Genomic DNA, 25,563 nt, shown 5'->3' with positions numbered 1-25,563 from the left:
TTTAGCATGTATCCTCAAGCAGAAATGACCTTGAGTTTTCAGAAGTCTGGTAAGCTCACCTCTTTATTAAAAAAAAAGAAAAAGTCCTTATCTCAAGAATGTTTGTGCTGTCGCTGTGGATATAACAACAACAACTGCCTGTGTACCACATGGAACATAGGGTTGAGCTGTAAATTTGTTTGCTAACATTTGTACTGAAAATGTACTGAAAACGACCAGCTGCCAGCCTGAAAAATGAAAAAGAAACTTGTTATCTCCTGTGAAACATCTGTTCAGCTGCACCAAACTCAGTTCAGACTGTGAAAGCCGCAATGTTTAAGGTTTAGCAGCAGGGGATGCAGAGAGTTTGGTTGTCAACTGCTTAGCTGAATTGGCTGTAATCACATCCAATAACAATGTAGAGAGAATATTTAGAGAGGACTGTAGGAGTGAAGCAGGCTATGGTTCTTGGAATGTGGGCTACCACTAAAACACGTTGCAGACACACGCTAGTTGGACGAATGCCGTATGTCTGCCACACGTGTCTTCAACAAGTCAACACAGAGGTTAAAGAGTCTGATTTCGCTCTGTGTGAAAGTGTGTATGTGTGGTCAAAGTCTACCCTTGGCGCTGGGGTCAGTGCAATGTGGCTGACTGCTGGTCTGACACAGAGCCAAAGTCACATGTGTTGGGACATCATCTAGGTTGTTGATATACTTTCAGCAGAGCACAGTTCCTATTTTTCTAGGAGGAGATTTCCTGGGAAAAGCCTGAGGGGAATTTTAAGAATCCGGGAAATTATTTTAACAGATTTGATAACATATTTAACCTGTTAAAAGGGAAGCAATTATCAAAGTACGTATTTGGCGGAGTCTGGAGGAATCTATCTAAATTGGTAAATAATATTATTAACTTTACATTGTCAATATCTGCTTGAGGCTTGTAAACATGTAGGGCTGTTGTGACTTTTATACTCGAGGCCAGGTTTAAATCTTGCATTCACTCCTGTATTATAGGGAGCAAACATGCAGAGACATAATACCGATAACTAGGTCTGTAAAAAAACAGTGATAATTATTCAGATTGGTTTTCTTTGCTTTTAAACCTACAAAAAGGCAGGGTGTATGTAGATTTAAGACAAAAGTTTTAACTCAAGACAAAAGAAAAGGTACAGTAAATATTTAGCATTGTATTAAAGACAACAGCAACATTTCAAAAACCACAATGGATAAAAATACCCTGAAAAGTCTTACAGGAAGAGAGTGTTTGCATGACAAAGTCAAGAGTAACAACAACAATAGCACATAGACTTCCAACATTTTCACATAAGCGTGAGATAAGTGGCTAGTCATGGTTGCTGTACACACACAAGAATAAGAGGAACTTGTGAAAATCCCTTGAGACACCGGCCTGCTCAAGATTAAATGACGCTTTCTAAAATGTTTCCTAAAAGCCCCGGAAGGATATTCTATCCCTCTGTTTCACACATTTACAGTACATGAAAAAAACATATATCCAGCTCCACTCAGACTCATTAACCACTCTGAACGTAGACTTGGCTAATGACTTTTGTTTGACTAATGACTATTATTCACATGCACACACACCTGACCAGTCTGTGTGGGGTGAGGAATCCTCAACTCAAATTATTTTTTGCTAAGCTCTACATTCAACTAGTGGATAACAAGTCTGAGAAGAAAGTGAGGGAGGAGAGACATTTAAGAAAAAGTCTTCCATCTCACAGTGAAACATGGAACTTTAGCAATAAACAAATTCACATGCTGACAGTTTGGTAGAGGCCGGGATCCAGGAGACAGCTTCCAGCCAACAAGAATACAGCTGGAACTCTGTGGACCAATGACAGCAGAGTCTGGACTTATAAAGGATCAAAGAAGGAAGAGCTCACCCTTGTACAGCGTAACCCCTGCACACGAGAGGCAGAGAGATTCAACATGTGACTTGCACATGCACAATGCCCTCTTGGGACCAATTTGGAAAAGACGCCAAGACCTTCAAAAACAGTTACAAAACAAGCATGCATGCCCGACCATAAAAAACAGACACTGTGCTCAGACTGCCACAATACAAACTGTTCTCTCTGTTCTTGCTCATAATCAGCATTAGCTTCGCAACAAAATAACTGGTTTTTAACTTTCAAACTGTTCACAGTTGGAGGGCTTAAATCAAACATCTTCATTTTTATAAAGCCACTTCAAAGTTGTTTTTTCTTTTTTCTTGTGTCATTGGAAAGAAGAATGGATGCCAAACTGGGTCTAGGTATCACCTGCAGTGCAGGGAGATTTTAAAAGGCAATGCAATGTGTGATCTTAGTTGCATTGTTGAGGGATTTTTGAAGTCAGCTTGTTTGCGTAAGGTGATATTGGTTTAATTCATTACATCTATATAAAGAACAAAGGCATGGATTAGACAAAGGAAATCTGTTTACAACTAAAATGACTCATTGCTTTAAGATATTTGAATGACTGTCAACAAATTGGTAAAATATGATTATTTGCTTACTTGCCTGGACTTAGATTAAAAAAAAATGTATACCACTCTCATGTCAGTTTATTCCTCAGAAACAATGACAATCTCTGCAATCTCACTACAACGTCAGAGGGTTTAGATAATAGATAATAGATAATTTGTTTATTAGTCCCCAATGGGGAAATTACTGCACTACACTCTGTGTACACACTTTTTGTTAGTACTCACACACAGGCCTGAAATACACACACATGCTCAGGACCTATACATGCACTATACATGGAGAGATGTCAGAGGGAGTGGGCTGCCAGCTGAACCAGCGCCCTGAGCGGTCGGGGGGGTACGGTGCCTTGCTCAAGAGCACCTGGCAGTGCCCAGGAGGTGAACTGGCATCTCTCCAGCCACCAATCCACGCTCCCAACTTTTTGGGTCCATACGGGGATTTGAACCAGTGACCCTCCAGTTCCCAACCCAACTCCCTATGGACTGAGCTACTGCCACCCCAGTTTAATGCATTGTTGTAACGCAAATGCTAGAAAAACTTTGTATGAGTACAATAAGAGGAAGTAAAGCTGGATGTGAGATTCATCTGCGGCTGGCCATTGATACATGAAAGCAATAAAAAAAATAAAAAAAAAAATGAAAAAAAACTTTGGCACCAAGAGAGGATGTTTAGAGCTCTCAAAGGGCCAAATCTTAAGCATTGTTCACTGGTATTTGTTCACTGTGTGTACTGTGTGATAAAATTCCAAAGCTGAGTGTACAGTATGTGCCGAGTGTGTTTCATAGTTTAAGGTGTGTGTTTACAGAGAAGCATCTGTTGTCGCTGTACTGCGTAAAAAACATAGTAGTCTACTCACTCTCTGGTAAAACTTCTTTAAAAAAGCCAGATTACATTACAAGTTCTTTGGCTATCTTTAGAACTCAGCAGGTAGCTTTTAAAATAAAAATGTTTAGACAAAAAACAAAGATCAAACTATCAAAATAAGACACCTAGAGACTTCCAATCCAATCTGGTGGCAAACAGGGTGTGGGATGCCGACCACAACCACACACTCCCAAAAATTTCTAGACGCACACCAACACCTACCTGCTAAAAGATTCAAAGGGCAGCCTGTGGGGTGTTAAGACAGCCTGTCCTCGCTGATTGGGGCAAGGGGCCCATAGTGTCCTCTCAGGTGTCCGTGTTGTGTTACAGCAGGTAAAAGGACACAAACGAGCAGACACAATACACACACGCGGACACTGTTGTGTTTCAGCTCAATGGCTGTATACGGATAGTCTTTCACACTGAACAACAGACCGGCAGCTGGCACATTTGTTTGATCAGTTCAATAGGTTGCCTTCATGGGATGCTTATCAAACAGATTTTGTTTGTTTTCCTGCCAGGAAGACGTCTGTTTATAGACATAACAAGCTTATTTTCAGGGGCTGGGCACACATTCAATATCCACATCACTTTAGACTTGTAGTGGAACTAAAACCGAACATCAGGCGAAGCTGAGCCGACACTCATCATAACTGTTGTGCACTGTTGATTACTATGGCACAGAATGACTCATCGTCAAGTATGAAAAGCCTTGAAGGTGGTGAGTGTGTCGATTATAAGTGGAGGGGGTTCAAAAGCTTGATCACACTGTGCAAAATCAAGTTCCAAGAATCTGTAAAACCTAAGAAGCAGATCACAAAATGCTCTATTCTCCTTCAGAAACTATTTCTGAGGTACCCCTGAGCAAGGCACTCAACACCCGAATGCTCTTGTTATGGTGCTCGTTTATAGTAGTAGAATGTCTTTAAAGTTTGTGTTAGTTGTTAACTTTTATCTGTACATTTTTGGGAGACTGAGCTTGTCTTCTCCTCTGTTAATGACATAAATTGTGCTCTTTTTATTGTATTGTCTATTAATGATCAAGTTCCTCAACCAATCATTATTTCCGCTTCACATTTAATTATTTTTAACTTTAAGTGTAATAACGTGCATCTAGCACTGTGTTTCACATAACTGTATTGCTGTCTCAATACTCAAGGCTCTACGAATAATTCACCCAGCCAAAGACTCACATGTTGACCCAAAACCTTCCTGAACCAACTTTAAATCTAAATCTGTTCTTGACTTTAAAACGCTTCTTTTTAAAGTAAGGTAATATTATCTTCTTATGTTAAATTACACAAGGCTTCAATCTACTTTTTGATCTGTGGAAACATATTAGGTCCTAAAGGGAAAACATGTCATGTACACAAACAAAGGTAGCAGGCTGATACTACATGTCTATCACAGGCCACTTTGCAAATATACTAATCTAAAAGGGTAAAAGCAAAACCCATTCCCATTCATGCAACGGTCATTTTAATTTGGGAAAAACTCCAACAGATGTCTATGTTATACCGAAAGACTTTGCTTGTCAGCATCAGCGACCGAATATTATACTTTCGTGCTAACAACACCTATTCAATTATTCATGTGAGGGTGTGTGTTTAAATGGGATAGTTTTACTGTGTAACCAGGCGACCCATACCACGCCACATGGCCCTGACCAACCAGATGACAGCATGTGTTTGTGTGTGTTGGACACTCACCTCATTGTGTGAGGGGCACTGTGCGGTGCTTGGAGAACCTGAGATGGGCATGTCTGCTCTCTCCCTGGGACTCATGGGATCTGTAGGCGCGCTATCTGTTGCATGTTCAACGAGGTTTGAAGTTCTGTGTCGCAGCACGAAGGCTTGGCCCTCGGCCCCACTCGTCTCTCCTCTGTCCAGCTTGAAACGCTGGACTGGCCTCCACAGACAGAAGATTTAATAGATGAAGATGATTGAATCCGGATGAGACCACACCTGAAGTCGTTGGAGCGTCACTCAGAACTTTATGGCAGAAATGAGATAGGTAGAAACAGAGCCAGAACGGGAAGAAGATAGGTGAACGAAAAAAACGTTAGTATCCATGATTTTGTTTAACCTCAAGTCGATTCAATCTAAACAAACACGACAAAACAGAGTAAAAAAAATCCAGACATTTTAACAGTTAAAACACCATATTTTTAAAACATTAAAGTAATAAGATAATACTGTGTTGCAGTTTCCCAACGATAAAAAATACAAGCCCATGATACCAAACGGTAACTGGAAGATTCATATTGACACCGGGTGATTTATGAGATTTCAAAAAAGCTGAGAGCTCTCAGTTTTTTTGAAATCTCATAAATCGCCCGGTGGCGGCATAATCTAATAGTTAAGGTTTACGTTCAATCCTCTTAGAAGACAAACAACCCTGCAGATGTATCACTGTCTGCAAAGCACTACAGTTCACTCAAAGCAGGTCTGCATTAGAGAGAAGATGATGTTGGTTGTTGCTTGCTTAATCTACTATCTACTAACACTGGCACGCAATTAGGAGCTGCCAACTTGCAGTCATTGTGAGTTGCTTAGCAACAAGGTGTCCAAGACAGGAACGGACTCACACGCAGGAAGTAGATGTGTTTAAAGTCTTAACCATGTCACAGTTTGTATTCTGCTTTACGGGCAAATGTAACAATATAGCTTCATTAATAATTAACCAGTGCAGCGCCCGTTTGGAGTGCATGCCTGTTCAGAAGGTTGCTTGGTTCTTAGTATTATTTTTCCCACAACTTTATCTAACTATAAGCACAGTTAAATCAGAGATTTGGCGTGTCCACTAATTTTCTACTAGTAGTCACACATTTAGGTACTGTTACCTTAAATTGGGTACTCATACCCAACGGTACTTGGTACCTAAATTTCAGTCACATAAAAACCCTTCCCTCTCCCCTCCCAACCATGTCCCTACAACCTAGTAAATCAGATAATTATTATATTTCTTACAGTGGAACTTTTATTATTGTGTTTGTATCTTGTTCTATTTTAGCCTATTTTTATTTTCTATCTCTTTTTAAACTGGTCTTTGAGGTTTCATGTAAACCACTTTGAATTGCATGTTGTTGGAAGGGGTTCTATAGAAATAAAGTTGCCTTGCCAGCCTGTCAGTCAGACATTTGGCCTTAAGAATAAATGTGCTCATGTGTACTTGACCTAAACCATTTATATCCGCGTGTTTATACAGCAGCTTGTTTCCAAAAACTCACTTACACAGCCGAAGCTTTAATATGCTTAATCTAATGTAAATGATAACAACTGCAGCTGCACATTTCTATCAGCACGTTTTACACTGCTGAGATCTGTTTGTTCTCTGTGTCTCAAACACAAGCACAGTGCTCCGGAGGGGCCAAGTCACTGTGAACATGCCCTCAAGCACTAGACCACTTCATTCAAACCATCCCCCTGGGCTACCACAAACATACATTAGGGGATTATACATTCAAGGAGGGGGGGGCACATACACACCTGTACACGTACACACACAGATTGCCAAAGACATCATTTGTAATAGTCTGATTTAAGCGTATAAAGAGCAAAAGAGCTGCAATGAATCTAAAGTAAAGAACAAGGTAACACCCAATACAAAATATTAAACTGGCCATAAACTACGTACAATGCTTTCTTATAACTGAATGTTAACTTACTTAGAATGAAAGCACAAGTAACCATAAGAGATTGCTTTTGCAACTCTTCTGCTGAATTGGATCATATTAAAATCACAGAGTTTAGAGAGTCAAAGGGGACAGAAAGTTGGCTTCTTTGCGTTATTGCTACTCGGGACCTGACTGTGTCTCACCACGCAAAAAACATCAGTTTGAAATAGCGTTGGTCTTCCATGCAGATTATAGTTTGACCCAAGCCAGCATCAAATCGTTTTTTGGTTTTCTGTTTTTTTCCTCAATTTTTTAATGGGAAAACTGCTCGCTTAGTGTGAGTGGAAGGCTGAAACAAAGAGGATACAGTGTGTTTTCATATCTAGTCACCTGTGTGGACATAAAAACGCATATAAATAATATATTCACAAATACTAGGGTTGGGCATTAAGAACCAATTCCTACTTGGAAGCGTTAAAAAAAATTATGATTCCAGTAGAATTGTTTCTTTATTGGAATCGTTTAGACGATTTGGTTTTCAAATTCGATCATCGCTCCCAATTTAATATGCACAAGTTTGGGTTTACGTAAGCAGCCAGGCGCTTGTTGTGTTGCAGCCATGGAGCGCAGTAAGCAGCACCCTAGTGTGGCTTTATTTTACAAAATGCAAAGGGCCAATTACAGAGTCACAACTCTGCTTTAAATAAATGTTTCTCCCTTTGCCATTCAGCTGTTGTTGCAGGAAAAGAATGCAGTCATGTATATATATATATATATATATATATATATATATATATATATATATATATACATACCTAGACGAAAGATTTGTATAGCGATGGAGTCTAATCACCAAAGACCTTGTACATTTTATTTGAGCTGTAGAATAAATCTTATTTGCATATCTTTAAACTTGTCTCTCCTGATTGAAATTACACACAGTAACAAATGGAGCAGCTTTTACAGAGAATAGGCGTGTTGTAAGTGAGTGCATACACGTGATGTTTTTCCAATGAACAACAAATATTTTTTCTAGCGAAGAAACACCCAACCACAGCTGGTGGTGGTGAAAGAGCAAAAAACAGACACGACTACACAACAGAAAATGACAAAAAAACTATAGGAAGTAGACAGAAAGTTTCATAATCCAATGACATCGACCAACAGTCGTCATCCTGCGAAGAGATCAAAGAAGACTATTTGAGCTAAACTGAGATGGCTGGCCAGTGGGCGAGTTCCCTAATCGAAGTCAAACACTTCTACACTCAGAGATTGTCCAATCAATCTCTCCCCTTTTTCGCTCTCCTCTTTTTCCCTAATCGACTATTTTCTTTTAAATTACATTGAAGCTCTTTTTGAGTAACTGCACCCTCATTTTGCTTCATGATGAAAAGTGAGATTTTTTCATTTCATGGAATAAACCTCTTTTGATGGGGTTCTTTTGTGAAAAGACGTGCGTGGACGGCCACACATGACCATCTCGCTCTGTACATATCAGTACACACAAAAATAGAGAGAGAGAGAGAGAGAGAGAGAGAGAGAGAGAGAGAGAGAGAGAGAGAGAGAGAGAGAGAGAGAGTAGGGCCCGCTTCCTACAGTTTCATAGCTATGTCTTTACCATTTCTGTCTTTAAAAAGTTCACATATTGAGGTGCAGACTAGTGTGAGCGTCAAAATGTAAAAACATGTCGCACAAATCTCGTCCACTACAACATGCTTCATTCACCTCACCAACTTTTTTGCTTTCATCGGACTGATCTGTGGATTTAGAAATTTACAAGAGAAATAACTGCAAAACAAAAAATATTCCAACCAACTTTTAAAAATATTCACAAATAAATACAATCTTTCATGTTGACCCATCAAGGGGTAAAATAGTTGAATATCCATGTTTTTCAGAAACATAATATAAACTTAAATGTCTGACCATCTGACTTAGGCTAATATGCATAGATAGTCCTAACTAATAAAAAAGCCATTATATGGTTGACCTTAATACATTCACCTCTTAACTACCTCAAAAGATTGTATTTGGGTCAATGACATGATGCTTTTTTTTTTTCAAAGTTTTTAAATGTTCTCATCTTGCCAATTGTTTTTTGTCATTTACCCATTCACAAAAACTGGTAACAACCTCAGACAGCACCCTGATGGAGGCCAGATAGCCAAAACATATGGTGTGGTCATTAGAGCAAAGTGTCCTGGAGAAGAATTCTTGCAGCTTGTTGCATGTCAAAAACATGAAAAACAATAAACACACATACACACACACACACACACACACACACACACACACACACACACACGCCTGCAAGAACAGACTCTGCAGTATGAAAACAGGGAGAAAAGAACAGACTGACCCCATATTGAGATAATAAAAAAGACTGGCCATGAAAAGAGAGAAGAGAACTGATTTACACACCCATACAAAATGGGGCCTTAAAAGTTTCTGTTCAGAGAGAACAGCTGACACAGAATGTGTGTCGACAACAGGATGCTAAATAACTCATCTAGATGTTTCGTGCGGTGTAGCTGTATAATCACAATTTTGGGCTCATAGAAAGCATTGTGAATGCTGTGTTTGTACACCCTTATTTTTTCCATATTTAAGTCGCTGTATGAGATTCAATTATTTTCCACACTCAACCTCCATGAAACAAACCAATCACACGGACAAATTTACCATCTGCTGTTTTTCTGCAAATTACAGCAACTCAGAATTCTATCGAACTGCCTCACAGTGACATTGACCCCAGGAACTGTACTGGCACAGAGGATAAAAACAGTACAGCAGCATGAGGGAACCAGGCCGGTGATCTTCGGGTAAACCTGGATCAAGAAAGGGATTTATCAATACGCTCTTCTCAGTCACAATGTGACTTTGTGGTTGTGTGTTGTCACTGTCAGCAATATAAAATAGTCTTTCAGTTAGGGCTGGGCGATACAAAACATTAACACAATGAGATGTTACGATATCCCAAATCTAAGACGTTATCTAGTCTCATATCACAATATCGATATAATATCAATATGTAGCCCAGCTCTACTTTCAGTACACTCACCATGTTCCTCTTTTCATTTTATATATATAATTCTCTTGACATTATGAACAAGCTCTGATGCTACAACAGCAATGTCTTAAATAAACATGATTGTCCAATAACCATGGATGCTATTGATTTTGGCCCAAAGGTCAATAACGGCAATATTGTGGTTTATTCAGCTGACAAAACTATACATGTCTTGCCGTCTGTGATGCTATGTTGTAAACTGGCAATTTTAAAAACCTTAGCAATTTTGTCATGACACAAAGAACAATTCTGATCTTTAAATATTGATGTCAATAATGTGACCCTTGATCAATAAACAAACTCTCTCACCACAAGTCCACTCTGCTGTCCTTAGAAAGTGAACAAAATGATCTCATGTGTAATTCCATGGAGTATTTTTAGTTTTCTTAATCTTTTAACTTTCAATCATCCTGTGATGTTTTATCTTGCAACATCATTGAGTCTAGATTTCAGTTCATACAACAACTGTAATTATTGACAAACCTTTCATTTTAATCCTAAATTGCACTTGGAGATTGATGTTAATTACAAATATATTTACATGCTATGGCCAGCATGCTAACAGTCTACACACAAGGTCATTTATTTATGCGCATTATTTCCCATAGTTGTGAGCATGTGCTGCAGCATTCCCTCATGCTCATTGTCACCATCTTTCTATTTGTCTCTCTCGTAAACCCAGGCGCCCACACGCAGAAGACGGCTGACTTCCGTTCAGTGTGGAGTCAGCCATGGAGAACTAGAGCTGTGGCGAGGTTGCTCGAAAAATCAATCTTGGCAATCGACAGACAAACGGGAACTCAGATGCAGAAAAAAACTAAAGTATGAAGAGAGAGAAAAAAGTACGACGTAAAATCGGAAAAGAAATGTCAATGAGAAATGATTTGTTCTTGTTTCCTTTCTCCTCAAGGAAAAGAGTGAGTGGTGAAGCTGAGTAGCAGCTGTAAAAAGTGGAAGTGCAATGATAAAGAAGCAGAAGTACCCATTTCTGGATCTTATACTCTGAATCCACATTAAGGGCCCATCTGTCATGGCTGTGATGTGACAGTGTGTATTATAAAACCCCATATTTCACTTTATGTATATAAATAAATGTAATAGAGAATGATGAGGGGCTTCAGGAGGTGACCTAAATGATGGTGAAGGCTGCCTGAATATGAGGCATTTAGTTTAGGGAGCCAAGGGAGAGAAAACATGTTTTATGAGGAACTTCACTGCAGACAAAGGCAATGGACAGAAGTCAGTGAAAGCATTAGTGAAAGCAATACTGCTAAATAAATGACAAATAGAAGGTGAGATGCAAGAAAAAGACGATAAAGGATGACAGGAGATAAAACCCAATAAACCTGCTCTGCAGCATCGTCTGGTTTTTACCTTTACTTTCGCAGCAAACACATGCAGGACTAAGGTCAAATACTATAGTACAAATGCTGTGTGAATGTTTTACAACCACAGAATTTCCATTCACTGGAGAATTTTAACTACCGTGTTTTTAGTGTATTCGATTTCATTTCAAGCAGATAAATAATGCTACAAGGTGCAACTGCCCACTTTCTTACTCTGGGATTTATTTAGCCGTAAATTACTGTTTGGAACAAAGAGCCTTCTCAGCTAAAGTAGAGCCCCTTGTGAAATTGTCTGACAGACCCACTTATAAATATATTTTTAAAACATAATCTTTTATAATTGTAACAAATTGCCTTTTCTGTTGACAGACATTTGCCTTCTGTTGAGAGTTTCATCTAAATCTCTGTGGTTACGTACCTGTTAACTAGCAGCTCTTGGATGCTAAGGAGGCTTTTAATTAGTGCATCATTAAAGACAGGTGTGATGGAAAGGGTAACAAGTTTTCGGGCTAATTAGTGCACATCATAATAACCACACTGCTTGAGGTTTAACTGAATTTCTCAAATAACATTTGACCCAGTATAGGAAGTGTATTCACTTCCAGCGCAAGGTTACAAAATCCCTGTTTAAATTCTTTTAGTATTGGCTCCTTGTTCTTGTGTTGTAAACGTTAGTGGCTGTAAAGCAATATGCCCTTTTCCCTGGAGTGTGTGCTCACCCTCTGAGTCACTTTGTCAGACATGGCCTGTGGTCTGCTAGGTCATTATTTACACAGACGCACACACATGTGCGCATGCATTATAGTGGTAGTAGCAATGACAGGATCTAGGATTATATAGAGTTAACAACAGGCATCAATAAAACAAACTAGGGCTGATCCAGAATATTTGCCTGTTAAATATCCGTTCGTTGGGTAGGTATTCGGTATTCAGATATGCATTCATCAATGCTACAGAAAAACAGAACGCCCCCCCCCCCCATAAACTTGGGCTTGACAATGAGCTTTTCCATGACATCCCAACCTGGTTTTTCAGGTTAGACAGACAGCCACAGCAGTCAACCGAAGACAGTGTGTGTTAAACAGGTTACACAGGCCTATCAGCTTCAAATCTGTCAAAAAGAGATTTTCTGGATCCAAATCTGTATCTTTTCTTTACTCATCGCAGTTTTTCTTAGCAGATGTTTTCACAACCTTATGGACAGCCAAAAGGTCACCAGCTAGGCTTATTGAGCATCTAGCAGGTTTACTTAAGTGTTAACAAGACGTCACTGTGTAAGTTTAAAGAAGCCACGTTGACTGACTTGAATAACCAATGCTTAGTCATCAGCACAGGCGCTTAGACCTTAGACATGGAGCAGAATCTTTTTTATTGTTAACATTGGTCCAAAAGCCACAAACACATTATATGAGATAACTTCCAGTGACAACACATTTCGAACATTGCCCTTTAGTCAAGCATAACGATCAATGCCTGAAAAGTCAAGGTGCGTGTGGGATGGTAGTAAATGGGTGTGTAGGAGTATTTTAATCAATTAAAGAATGTCTGAGTGTTGGTGAAGACTGTGAACTCAATATCTTAAGCCCCCTGATCTTGCTTACGCAAGGAGAAAAACATTTAGTCTTTGTCCCTACAAAGCAACTAGGTACATTACCAGTACATTGTCAGCCCCTGAACTGAAATAAAGTCAAAGAAAGAGAAGAATTACAATTAGGCGTTTAGTACTGAATGCTCAATATCGAATTTTAATTAGGTGTAAAAAGCAGGACCTTAACTAAAAAAACAGACCTTTTGGATGGTTAATTGTTACTATTTCTTAAAGAAAATTAAACTAAAAGTTTCCTGCTGATCATAAACTATTTTTCAGAGCTGGAAATCACATTTTCTTTTCAAAAAAACTTGGATTAGTCACTTGAATCAAACTCTTCATTGGGTGGTGCAGTTCACATTACTGTACTTTATGCTGTGTGTGTTCCTATGGCAAATGGGTGGTGAATAGGCCTTTCTTTGTATTTGGGGGCAGCTTTACAATGATTTAAACCTGCTGTTGGACACCACATGACTGTTTTTACTGTTGACTGGGACAATGTAATCACACTGCATTTAAACATAACCACACACATACACACCCACCCTACCATTATATTACCGAAAACACACCTTTGATTTTTCTTTCTCCATGCAGCTACACCTCAAACCTATTATGTCTAAGTGTTTGGTTTAACCTTCTAGTAGCTTCAGATAGGTTGTTTGTTCATATAAAAAAAAAAAAAATTGTTTGTTTAAACATATGAACTCCGGACAATATCCGATAAATCAAAAAAAAACCTTGTCCCAGGTTTCCCTTTCTCACACGTACATGTATTTTCCGTCTTAAACCCGTTCTCACCTACTGAAAATACTCTTTAGACAAGGGGTGGTGCTGGATAGAGTGGGCAAGAGGCAGGAAATGACACAGAATACGCCGCATCATTCATCATTTTGTGATAAACAACCGAGTCTCTCGCCGTTCTTTAAATTTGACTAACGATTTCAGAGTCAGCCCTTACGAACAGAAGTTCCCGAATCTCACTGTGTGTCCAGTTAAACATTTTAGTTGCCGTCTTTGTGTAAATCACCCTTGTACTTCACCCTTGGGTGTTTGTTTTCTTCCGGTTTTGCGCAAGTCAAAAGACATGCCATCAACATGCCCACTCTCCTGCTGTGAAATCTCACACGTTCGGCTCCATCGGAGATTATACAGACTTGTTCTTAGGAGCTGGCAGGGTAAACACCATATGATGTCCGATCCAACATTTCAGTTCTTACATACAGCTCTGGCGGGTAATGTCTAGATTATTTCAGGTTTGCATTACACAGGTTGTGTATGTGTTCAAAGGGGCAATAAAACTTCTGAGTATTTGCAGGCCATCTTAGCATGTTATATTCTATCCTAGTTGCCTTTTTAATCCACACTAACACACTGACTATTGAAAAAAAAAAAGATCAAGATCGGCATCGTCAGAGCCTGAGCCCCTCCACTTTCCGGCATCGTCAGAGCCCTCACCACTCCACTTTCCTCACCACTGTGGCACTTCGCTCGCTCTTGGGGGAATTACTAGAATTGTTGGAACTTTATAAATTATAGAATGTGGTCTAGACCTACTCTATCTGTAGTGTCTCGAGATAACGCTTGTTATTATTTGATACTATAAATAAAGAAATATTGAATTAAAAGTAATTGTACATGATCTAGAATTTCATAACAATAATACGTCATTTCTGGGTTATCTGTATAAGTGTTTGTCCTCTGGTTACCACTCAGTCCTGTTACAACAGTGAGTTAGTAATGCGGCTGCAAACTGTCTTATGATGGAGAGACAGACAAAGAACCAGTGTGAAGTAAAAACACACACACACACACACACACACACACACACACACACACACACACACACACACACACACACACACACACACACACACACACACACACACACACACACACACACACACACACACACACACACACACACACACACACACACACACACACACACGATATTTTTAGTTCAAAGTTTTGATTAATAATTTGTGCAGTTAGGCTCAACATGGACATGGGACATACATTTGAACTCCAAATGTTACTTGTGAAGCTGATTGATGTGATGTCCTTCATAAGGGTGTCAACGTGTACAAACACTGTTTGGTATAACTGCGGTAAATGAACAACAGTGACCTAGTGTAGCGTGAATCCATTTTAAAAAATGAGTATTTTACGATACAAAAATTCCCTAAGTATGTTACAGACTAAAACTAAATGTCCCCACAATAATATATTGCTAAGGAAATATCCATAAATTCCTCAGAAGAGAAGAGCAAAATACCATTACAGATTACACACACATACGCATGGTCACATGTTAGGTGACATTCATGTGCCCTTCTCCAGAGATGGGCCAATTCATCATAGTCAACGGTTTCGTTTCATATGAAACAAACTAAGACAAACACACAACCTGTGTTACACTCTGTCACACATTTTACACCGCGCAAACTCTAACCAAAACATACACACAAACGGTTTAGCAGGCCTATCACTTAAAATGGGTATTATTTTGAAAAAAAAACAGAAAAAAAAGTGTTCTGGTAACATCAAATGGCATTAATTGACTGGCACAAGCTAAACCATGATCACCAACCAATTAAAAAAATGACCTGATGGTTCCTGAAGAAAGAAGTGCTCCAATCTCTCCTAGGTTATTTCTTCTATTTATTAAAAGTAGGTTTGTTTTCTGAGCAAAAGTTCTTATTGTAGGGGTGGAGATCAAGGCAGGACATTCTGTATGACTTCATGCTCTGGATGAGCTTGATAATAATAGTTAATCCACACACTCCCAGGTCTCCATTACAAATTAACTAACACGTATATATTTATTAAGCAACAAGCATGTACAAAAGCTGCTAATATTGTTAACGCTCAGCAGTGTTTAGGGTGTTATACGCTTACTGTGCACACGGACAAAGTAATTAACTAGTGACAGGCTTATTTAGCTGTAAGTCTTATGTTTTTACATTATCACCTAGACAACATAACAACAAACTATTTAAAAGAAAGGCAAATTTTGTTATTTTAGTTTTGTACACTACGCACACAGCCCTGTTTTGAGTTGTCAGGGAAGAAGAAAAAGCTCACAGAGAAGAGAAGAACAATATGAATTAAGAGAGAGGCAGCTGATCAATACATTTTGCACTGACAGTTCTCTACTATTCTTAGATGCTATGTTTAGCTGCTCTTCTAACTGGCACACTGTCAAAGACTGACTTCATTTTACATTGAATTCTCTTGAGAGTTGTACTTCCATTAAAAAACATGACATATTGTTCAATAAATAACCATGTTGAGCAGGGTGAGACTCGGTGCATACATCAACTTAAGCCATGGAAGTTCTGAATTCATTCCTTGTATAATTAAAAATGAATATAACACAAATCTAAATGTCCTGGTTAGATGACTCTGAAGTGTGTGTGACACAAGTCAGATAGATAAATAAACTCCAGGAGGTGAATTTACTCTCCTACTACAGTGCTGTGTATGGGTTTTGACACAGAAGTACATCGACATACATACATGCAACTTGAGAATAACAGCGGGGACAGGTGTGTATTTATATTTACAGATCAGTTTTAAGTTTCATAGGAGCAAACCTGCACTGGGAAATGATGACAGTGGAAAACCCCACAGGGTCAAACTGCACAAGAAGATACCGATTAAAAATGCAAATAGGTTTTAACACAAAAACCAGCCAAGACACTTTTCCATGAAATATCCTTGGGCTAATCTCATACTAGGAAATGGCTGGGAGTGTTTTTGTACATATAAAGTTAGGCTATCAGCTACCCAGCCCATGAAATATTTATTAGATGACATCATGCTTTGTGGCAAACCACACAAACAGAAGAACGCCGAAATGGGATGGGCATACAGTACATTCAGTACAAGTAAAAATAAATATTAAGTTGCAAAAAAGTGATAATTAAACACTCTATAGTCACTGGTTAAATACATTTTGACTCTAGCTGCTGAGATTCCAATATTGTAGAAATCATCATATTTATACGGCGAAAATAGTAAATTTGACGGATTGGGTTCAGATCAAGTCCTCTATTAAACAGGAAATTAACTTAAAATACTTTCTTACATAGGGACATAATATGTTTATGATGTAATTATGGCATAGTCTAAAGGGTTCTACAGAAAGCAGTATCGTCTTGATCTGAAAGGTCATGACAATTTGTTATAAAAACAGCCTGTTGGCTACTCCGGCTTTAATTATTTACATCGATTTATTTCACAAGACACTAAAATACAACAAAGCAAGAAGCTAGATATCAAGACATGCATTTTAAAAGAACAGGAACCAAGCTGAGCCAAACCGGGACTGACAAGTGATTACATTAATCAGCATTTCCAGCAGCTAATTGCATCTTGCTGTTTATAAGATAATACAGGCTCTCTCAACCATTCAAATACGAAAACAAATACACTGAAATGCGTAGCACAGCAGCAAATTGAGCCATGCTAACCAATGCTCTAAACTCCGACAGAGTACAGAGGAGTCAACACTGGCGATTAAGCAAGACAAAGAAACCCAAAACTCCAGCCTGACTACCTTCTGTTGACAGCGACAATACGTACTTCCAACACACAAAAGGAGCGTTTTTATGTGTTTGACCTTAAGCTGTTGCAACACTGTTTCACCTTACATTCGACCCACGCGGTGTTGTCAAAGGTAAAATAAGAAGCAGGCTGCAGCCGGTTGCAGCCTACCGACGGGCTATGATGATGGTTTGTTTACACCGAGCTAGCGAGCTGGCTAGTCCGCTAACAAGAGCTGCCACATCCCAAAGAAGCCAGATAACTATTTAACAGAGCTTGTGTTCCTTTTGACAGCTTACCCCATCGACATATCAGCCTTTACATATTCAAATAATGCTACATGTGAGTGATAATGTTTCGTACAGAGAGAACAAAGTACTGCTTTTTTGCTGGCTAGCAGATTATGCTTCTCTCCGTTGTTTTGACAGCCAGAATTAGCTGGATAGCAAAGCTGCTAGCTGGCAGGTTGCATTCAGAGAGGCGCTAACGTTAACGCTAGGAAAGTCATGGGTGAATTGAAGAGTCTGAAACAAGGTAGAACAACAATAAGAACAATGAATAGTGCCCACTGTCAGTTGTAATATTCACCTGGCCCCGATGTCTGAAGATTAATCCGTCATCTGGGTAACGTAACACAGTTAATGGAGTTGTAGTCGCTGCTCTGCTCCTCTATACTATTGAACGGACTGTCGCTAGACCAAACTGGACTCAGGGACGTCGGAGGGAGGAAATCACTGCGTGACGTCGCTCGCATGAGCGGCAGGTAGCCAACCAGATCGCTCAACGAAAAAATACATTACCTACGATCAGGAACAGGAAAAAACATTCTGTAGTTTTTAACAACTTTGGCAAATTCATTGATAATGATTGTGTGTACAATAAGTAAATATAGCAACCTTTCAAAGCTGAAACAAATGTATGTGAGAGGTTATGAAATATAATGTTCCCTGTGCCACTTTGTAGTAATATCAAGGGTGTTTTATATATCAGTTGTGTTTTAGTTGAGTAGCCAGCAGTCTTTCAGTTAGAAACTTGTTAAGCAAGTAGGCTAACTGCCATTAGGAAATTGAGAAACTTTCAACAATGTTCGTCAGCTACTAGCCTGGAGTGTATAATAGGCTACCATTTAATCATCACATATACAGTAGGCCAACAGTATACAGTAACCTAAACAATTAGGCTGACATTTTTAAGTTTAAGTTTAGTTTAAATGTCATGGAAAAAAACTGAAAAATTACCACCCTAAAATCCAAAGTAAGTGATGTCTTAAAATCGCTTCTACCGTCCGTTATAATTTATCATAAAAAAAACAGGGAAAACAACAACTCTTCCCATTTAAGCAGTTGAACAACTATTTGGTATTGGATACACAACTTCAACAATTAATGGATTATCAAAATAGTTGACAATTGTCAGTCCATAGACAAATTTAATTGTTCCAGCATTAGTATACATTTCACATTTTGACATAAGAAGCTATTCTGTAGCCGTAATAATTATTATATTTTTAGTAATGTTCATTAGTAATTCTTGCCGACAGGTCAGGAATCCTCAACACATGATGAGCAGCTATACACTATGAGTAAAACCTGTGCAGGTGGTGTGACACTTGAACTCCACCACCATATCTGAGATGGGAGTAGGCTGTGTGATAAAAAAGGCTTCGTACCGAGAATCACACCAACATTGGATCACATGTTCTCTGCCCTCACTGCTCCCCAGGGCCTCAGGTGTACACAGCCACGAGTGTACTGTGCCAGAACACAAACACACACACACACACAAAAACACACACACACCCTGCTGTGCTAAAATTATGGTTAACTCTGATTGCACAATTGTGTAAATGAAGTCATTGTAGTGTTAGGCGGTGGCAGTTTGGTGTGTTGCTTTGCTCTTGGTGCAGTTCAGTGAAGTTTCATGGGTTCATCTGGTTTAACAGCTCACCAGTACAACAAGTTGACCAACTTTTTCAACAGATAATTCTTTGTTTTCAGGGAAGGAGAGGTCTCAGGAATACCATTTGGAAGAGGTGATTCTAAAAATGTTGAAAACCTTACTGCCATTGCTGTGCTAATGCAGATGGTTGTATCTCTCTGGTGAGACAGTGTGTGATGTCACATTAGTACTTTGACCTGATTATTGTGTTCTTCTGGGGCAACAAGTTTATCTTATCACATCTTACCTGCTTGATAATAATTGTTAATAATTAGTGTAAAGTTGTATTTCCTTTGAACTAAGATGAATATGTTGTTTATGGAGATGAATCTAAAGAACAAGTTTACACTACACAGTAATGTGAAAATATAGTTAGATAAATATAATTTAGAATAAAACTGGGTGTGACTACCCTACTCATCCAACACATTTACAGAGCAAAGAGGTTAACAGTATTTTTTGGATTCCTGACGGCATTTCACAAAACTTTGAAAGGTTTTTACATATCTCATTATTTATTTAACGCATGGTTTTATTGACTAAGTCAATATAATACGTTTTTTCAGCTTATCTGGCTTATCTGGTTGAACTGGCTGGCTGACTCAAGGTTAAAATCATTGATTTTCTTACAATATAACTGATGTGTTTTTAGAGCTCTGTGACAAGGACTCAGTGCACACAGGCATATCATGTCTAGTACTGATGGTGTGGTTAAACAGATGTATTTCTGAAATCACAGAATAAAGAACCTCTAAAAACGGAATGGATGCTTTAAAATTGTCTGTTCCAGCAATTTGTGTTTGTTATCCTTCCTTCTCCTGGGAACAGAATGACGACTGGTTGTCAGATATTGGAAAATGAAAAATATCTTAGTATCTTGGTCAAGGTTGTCAGTCTGTCTCTGAATTAAAAAAAAAAAGTCATTAAATTGCATTGTGGGTTCACGTAACACATTTTATGTTTATCATTTGCTTTTAAAGTGTAAGTTGAAGAATTGTGATTCCTCTGGCTCATTCCGTGTTTTGTCAATTGCAAATTCTCAAATACATATTTGTTTGTTTGTCAGCAGCTTTTCTTGGCAGATGATTTGATATACTTCTAAACATAATGGAACTGTTAGAGGCGACCTCCACAGGCCCACAGTGAACAGCACGCATTGCAATTGCATGGTATTGCAGTTTGTTTGCATAACCTTGATTTCTGATTGCACCATGTTCACACAGCTTATCTAGTATTTAAAATGGTTCTTTGTTGCTCTGTCTGTGTGTATGTCTGAACACTTGTGCAAGCCTTTCCTGGGGTTATGTGGCCATAAGGTTAAGACACTTCTTTACCAACCGGAGCCAGAAAACAGAATTGGCTGCTTTATAAACATGGAGATTATTTAGACTTGGTTTGCCTCGATTGAAGAAATGTTAAAGCTTCAATCAACACAGTCCAATGTGACTATAATCATTGTGTATACACTATATGTGTTGCTTACTACTACATTGCACAGTGCACACAATACCCTATGCCTTGTTCAAACATAAAAAAGACATTTATCAGCATTTACAAGTGATTAAAAGTACATATGTTCTTTAACTGCATGTTAACAGTACAACATTTAACTATTTTTTAAATACAAAAGTGTGAATAACAATAAATACAATGTTAACAGGTCACTTAATTATTTTCTAGCTCATTATACAGAATTTCCTTTATATTACACTTTCCAGTGGCTATGTATATATATACATATGCATATATACATATATATATAAGTATATATATATATATATATATATATATATATATGTATATATATATATATACATATGCATATATCCATCAGTCTTCATCCTCTTATCCAGTGTTGGGTCGCGGAGGCAGCACCTCCAGCAGGAAACCCCAAACTTCCCTTTCCCAAGCCACAACAACCATCGTCAACTGGGGGGTTCCGAGGCGTTCCGAGGTCAGGGTGGAGATATAATCTCTTCACTTAGTTCTGGGTCTTCCCCGAGGCCTCCTCCCAGCTAAACATGCCTGGAACACCTCCCTAGGGAGGCGCCCAGGAGGCATCCTTACCAGATGCCCAAACCACCTCAACTGGCTCCTTTCGACGCAAAGGAGCAGCGGCTCTACTCCGAGCTCCTCACGGATGACTGAGCTTCCCACACTATCTCTAAGGGAGACGCCAGTCACCATCCTGAGGAAACCCATTTCGGCTGCTTGTACCCTTGATCTTGTTCTTTCAGTCATGACCCAGCCTTCATGACAATAGGTGAGGGTAGGAACAAACACTGACAGCTTTGCCTTCTGGCTCAGCTCTCTTTTCTCTACGCCTCAATATCCTGTCCATAAATATTACAAACAGGATTGGTGACAAAGCGCAGCACTGGCTGAGGCCAACCCTCAAATGGAACGAGTCCGATTTGCTGCCGAGAACCTGGACACAGCTCTCGCTTTGGACATACAGAGATTGGATGGCCCTGAGAAGGGACCCCCTCAACCCATACTCCCGCAGCACCTCCCACAGTATCTCCCGGTGGACCCGGTCATACACCTTCCCCAGATACAGAAAACACATGTAGACCTGTTGAGCATATTCCCAGGCTCCCTCCAGGATCCTCGCGAGAGTGAAGATCTGATCCGTTGTTCCACGACCAGGACGGAATCCGCATTGTTCCTCTTCAATCCGAGGTTTGACTGTAATTGGCACACACCCTCTGGTCCCCCTTTTTGAAGAGGGGAACCACCACCCCGGTCTGCCACTCCTTTAGCACTGTCCCAGACTTCCACGCAATGTTAAAGAGGCGTGTCAGCCAAGACAGCCCCTCCACACCCAGAGCGTTCAGCATTTCTGGATGGATCTCATCAATCCCTGGGGCTTTGCCACTGTGGAGTTGTTTGGCTACCTCAGCGACCTCCATCAGGTAAATTGACGATAATGCCCCATCATCCACCAGCTATGCCTCTACCACAGAGGACGTGTCAGCTGGATTTAATAGTCCTATTACCTCCTCAGTTGAGGTCAACAACGTCCCATCCTTACTGTACAGAGCTTGGATGATTCCCTGCTTCCCCCTCCTGAGGTTGCAAACGGTTTTCCAGAAGCAAATTGGTGCCAACAGAAAGTCCTTCTCCATGTCTACTCCGAACTTTTCCCACACTGGTACCTTGCAACTGACTCCGGAGTCCTCTGGGATAACATATCCCGGAAAGACTCCTTCTTCAGTCGGACGGCTTTCCTGACCACCGGTGTCCACCAGGGTGTTCGTGGGTTACTGCCCTTTGAGGCACCTAAGACCCTAAGACCACAGCTCTCCGCTACAGCTTCAGCAATGGAAACTTTGAACATTGTCCACTCAGGTTCAATGCCCACAGCCTCCAAAGGGACGCACAAAAAGCTCAGCCGGAGGTGTGAGTTGGATGGCCGACGGGTAGGGTCCTCCTCCAGACGTTCCCAAATTACTCGCACTACCCGTTTGGGCTTACCAGGTCTGTCAAGAATCCTCCCCCATACCCTGACCCAACTCATCACCAGAGGCTGATCAGTTGATAGCTCCACCCCTCAGTTCACCCAAGTGTGCCCAAAACATACGGCCTCAGATCAGAAGAAATGATTATAAAATTGATCATTGATCTTTGGCCTAGGGTGCTCTGGTACCACGTACACGTATGAGCATCCCTGTGTTCAAACATGGTGTTTGTTGTGGACAATCCATGACCAGCACAGAAGTCCAACAAAAGACAACCACTCTGGTTTAGATCAGGGAGGCCGTTCCTTCCAATCACGCCTAACCAGATGGGCATCATCATTACCCATGAGCGCGATGATGTCCCCTACTGGAGCCCCATGTAGGACTCCATTCAAGGTCTCCAAGAATACTCCAAATTCTTGTTTGATGCATATACACAAACAACAGTTAGAGTTTTCCCCCCCCATCACCCACAGGCGTAGGGAGTAAACGCAGGGGTGAACTCCAATGCAGCGGCACTCAGACGGGGGCTTGTGATTATCGCCACACCCGCCCGGCGCCTCACACCCATGTGGCAGCGAAGGACAGGGGCAGCAAAGTTCATATCTAAATATTTATACATACACAGTATATATATTCCTCGACATGGAAGGTCCAGGGTTTGAATCCGACCTGTGACGATTTCCTGCGTGTCTTCTCCCTCTCTCTCCCCTTACATAACTAGCTGTTCTTTCCATTAAAAAAATCAAAAAAATCAATAACTAAATGTAACAATTACACTTTCAATTAGATGGAAGTGATGTGTGTAAGTGGGGTGTGTTGCTGGGATGCTGGCATCCTCTCAGCTTTGACAAGTCACAACACCTTTTGTCTTTTTAAATAATGCAGATCAAAAGAATTTATTCACTTAATTATTGTTGCATCTGGGTAACATTGTCTGCTAAATGTCTAAAATGGTTAATATCAAAACTGTATTACAAATTTGTGATTATTATGAAAGTGTATGCAACTAGGAACTGTAACATATCTTCACTAGGCTGATGAAGAAAGACAAAATTGAGTCATCATTTTAAGTGGAACTGTGGAAACTATGGAGCTACAGAGATGTAATCTATGGCAAAACAAGCCTGGATGTAATGCTATCTCACACACACACACACACACACACACACACACACACACACACACAAGGCAGCCAACCACACCACATTCTGTCTTTCACAGAATTATTGCACATTGTTCAAAGTTGCACACTGAGAAGAACACATTGCAATACCGTACTTTAACTGTAATATGCAATTACTTTCCACTGCACTTTAATTCGGATAGCTTCTGCCCAAACTTTATTTGTACTACCTTTAAATCCATTGTTATACTGCTCATTTTAGCCTGACTTATTATATATATCTAAATATATATATATATATGCTATATCTTACATATATAAATATAAATATATAATAGCCATCTGTTCATATATTCATAGTACATATTTACCTGTAAATCTTGTTCACAAAACTTGTTATCTATAAAATATATTCATAGAACAAATCTATCTGTAAAATTCTGTACATAATAGTATTCATTTCTATATGTATTCAGTACATATCTCTTCTACACTTATGAAACCATTGTATATCCTGCACTTACTGCTATTGCACTTCTGGTTAGATCCAAACTGCATTTCGTTGCCTTATACCTGTACCTGTCTAATGACAATAAAGTTGAATCTAATCTAATCTAATCCAACTGTACATTTTGTTGTTAATAATGTCTTAATAATACAGTTTATGCATATTGCACCCATTAAATTGTACTCTTGGCATATTGTCACTTTTCATTTTAAAATCATTTTCACGGTTGCTGTCCTGAATTCCTCAAAGTGGTTAGATTTAAACGCCAATAACAGGTTTTATTTGCAGGTGAGGAGGGTTTTCATTTTGCAGTGAGCATAAGCAAACTCTTTTCAAGTGTTTACGCAAAAAAGCAACATTCGGTTTGATTAACAGCCACAGACTCCATAATCTTAGAGAAATAACTGAAGCCATTAACAAGCTTTTGGTATTGACCCCTAAAAATGAAAATAGGATAGTGCATGTCTCATTGGATCCTGCACCAATATTCTGTGTTGCATCATTGGTTTGTATGTTCACCTTTTTTGTATGTGTACCTGTGTATTTGTTTGGTCTGTGTGTCCACTTTACACCAATTGCAACAGAAACTTGTGATGCATATGTAATAAATTAGCTGCGGTGTGAAAGATCCACACTATATGTAGCCTGTAATCTCTCCATGTGCAGAAAACAAACAAGAGGAATAGTGGAGCCGCTGTGAGAATTACTATTTCAACTCACAGTACATTTACTGAATCTACAGCACCATCCCAAAAGGTTAGATATTCTGGTTCACCGGGCCTGAGCTGTCCATTCTGCTCCAGCCACAGCTTGTAGAAAGCATATGGATGAATGAGCTTACAGATAAGTGGCTGAGCATTTCTGTTTGACTTCGTCTTGGAGCTCTGGATGAATTCAAAAGAAGACATAAAGAGAGAAAACTGAAAAAGGCAGAAAGAGAGCAGTTGACACAGCAGTAGAATATAAATGTATGTACACTTCATGCATATGTGTGTTAGAGTGAGAAAATGAGGTTGTGTCTGCTT

At 39.5% G+C, this 25,563-nt stretch overlaps 1 protein-coding gene across 2 annotated transcripts in view; it reads right to left on the bottom strand.

Annotated features, from left to right (window-relative positions):
• The window catches only part of adipor2 (adiponectin receptor 2), a 28,018-nt gene extending 9,690 nt beyond the window's left edge, over nt 1-18,328 (bottom strand). Inside the window, exons 1-2 of one of the 2 annotated variants that reach the window (XM_034863626.1) lie at nt 18,094-18,328; nt 5,044-5,325 (exon numbers count right to left, since the gene is read on the bottom strand). In XM_034863626.1, the coding sequence (XP_034719517.1) occupies nt 5,044-5,118 (75 nt within the window). In that variant the 5' untranslated portion in view covers nt 5,119-5,325; nt 18,094-18,328. Of the gene's footprint in view, nt 1-5,043; nt 5,326-18,093 lie in introns of those variants that run through there. The other variant, XM_034863627.1, reaches the window with a different exon arrangement.
• Nucleotides 18,329-25,563: the final 7,235 nt, after the last annotated feature.

Source organism: Etheostoma cragini, chromosome 23 (assembly GCF_013103735.1).
Source record: "Etheostoma cragini isolate CJK2018 chromosome 23, CSU_Ecrag_1.0, whole genome shotgun sequence".
Lineage (NCBI taxonomy): Eukaryota > Metazoa > Chordata > Actinopteri > Perciformes > Percidae > Etheostoma > Etheostoma cragini.
The sequence above is the reverse complement of the archived record's forward strand: the minus strand, read 5'-3'. Positions and strand labels throughout refer to the sequence as shown.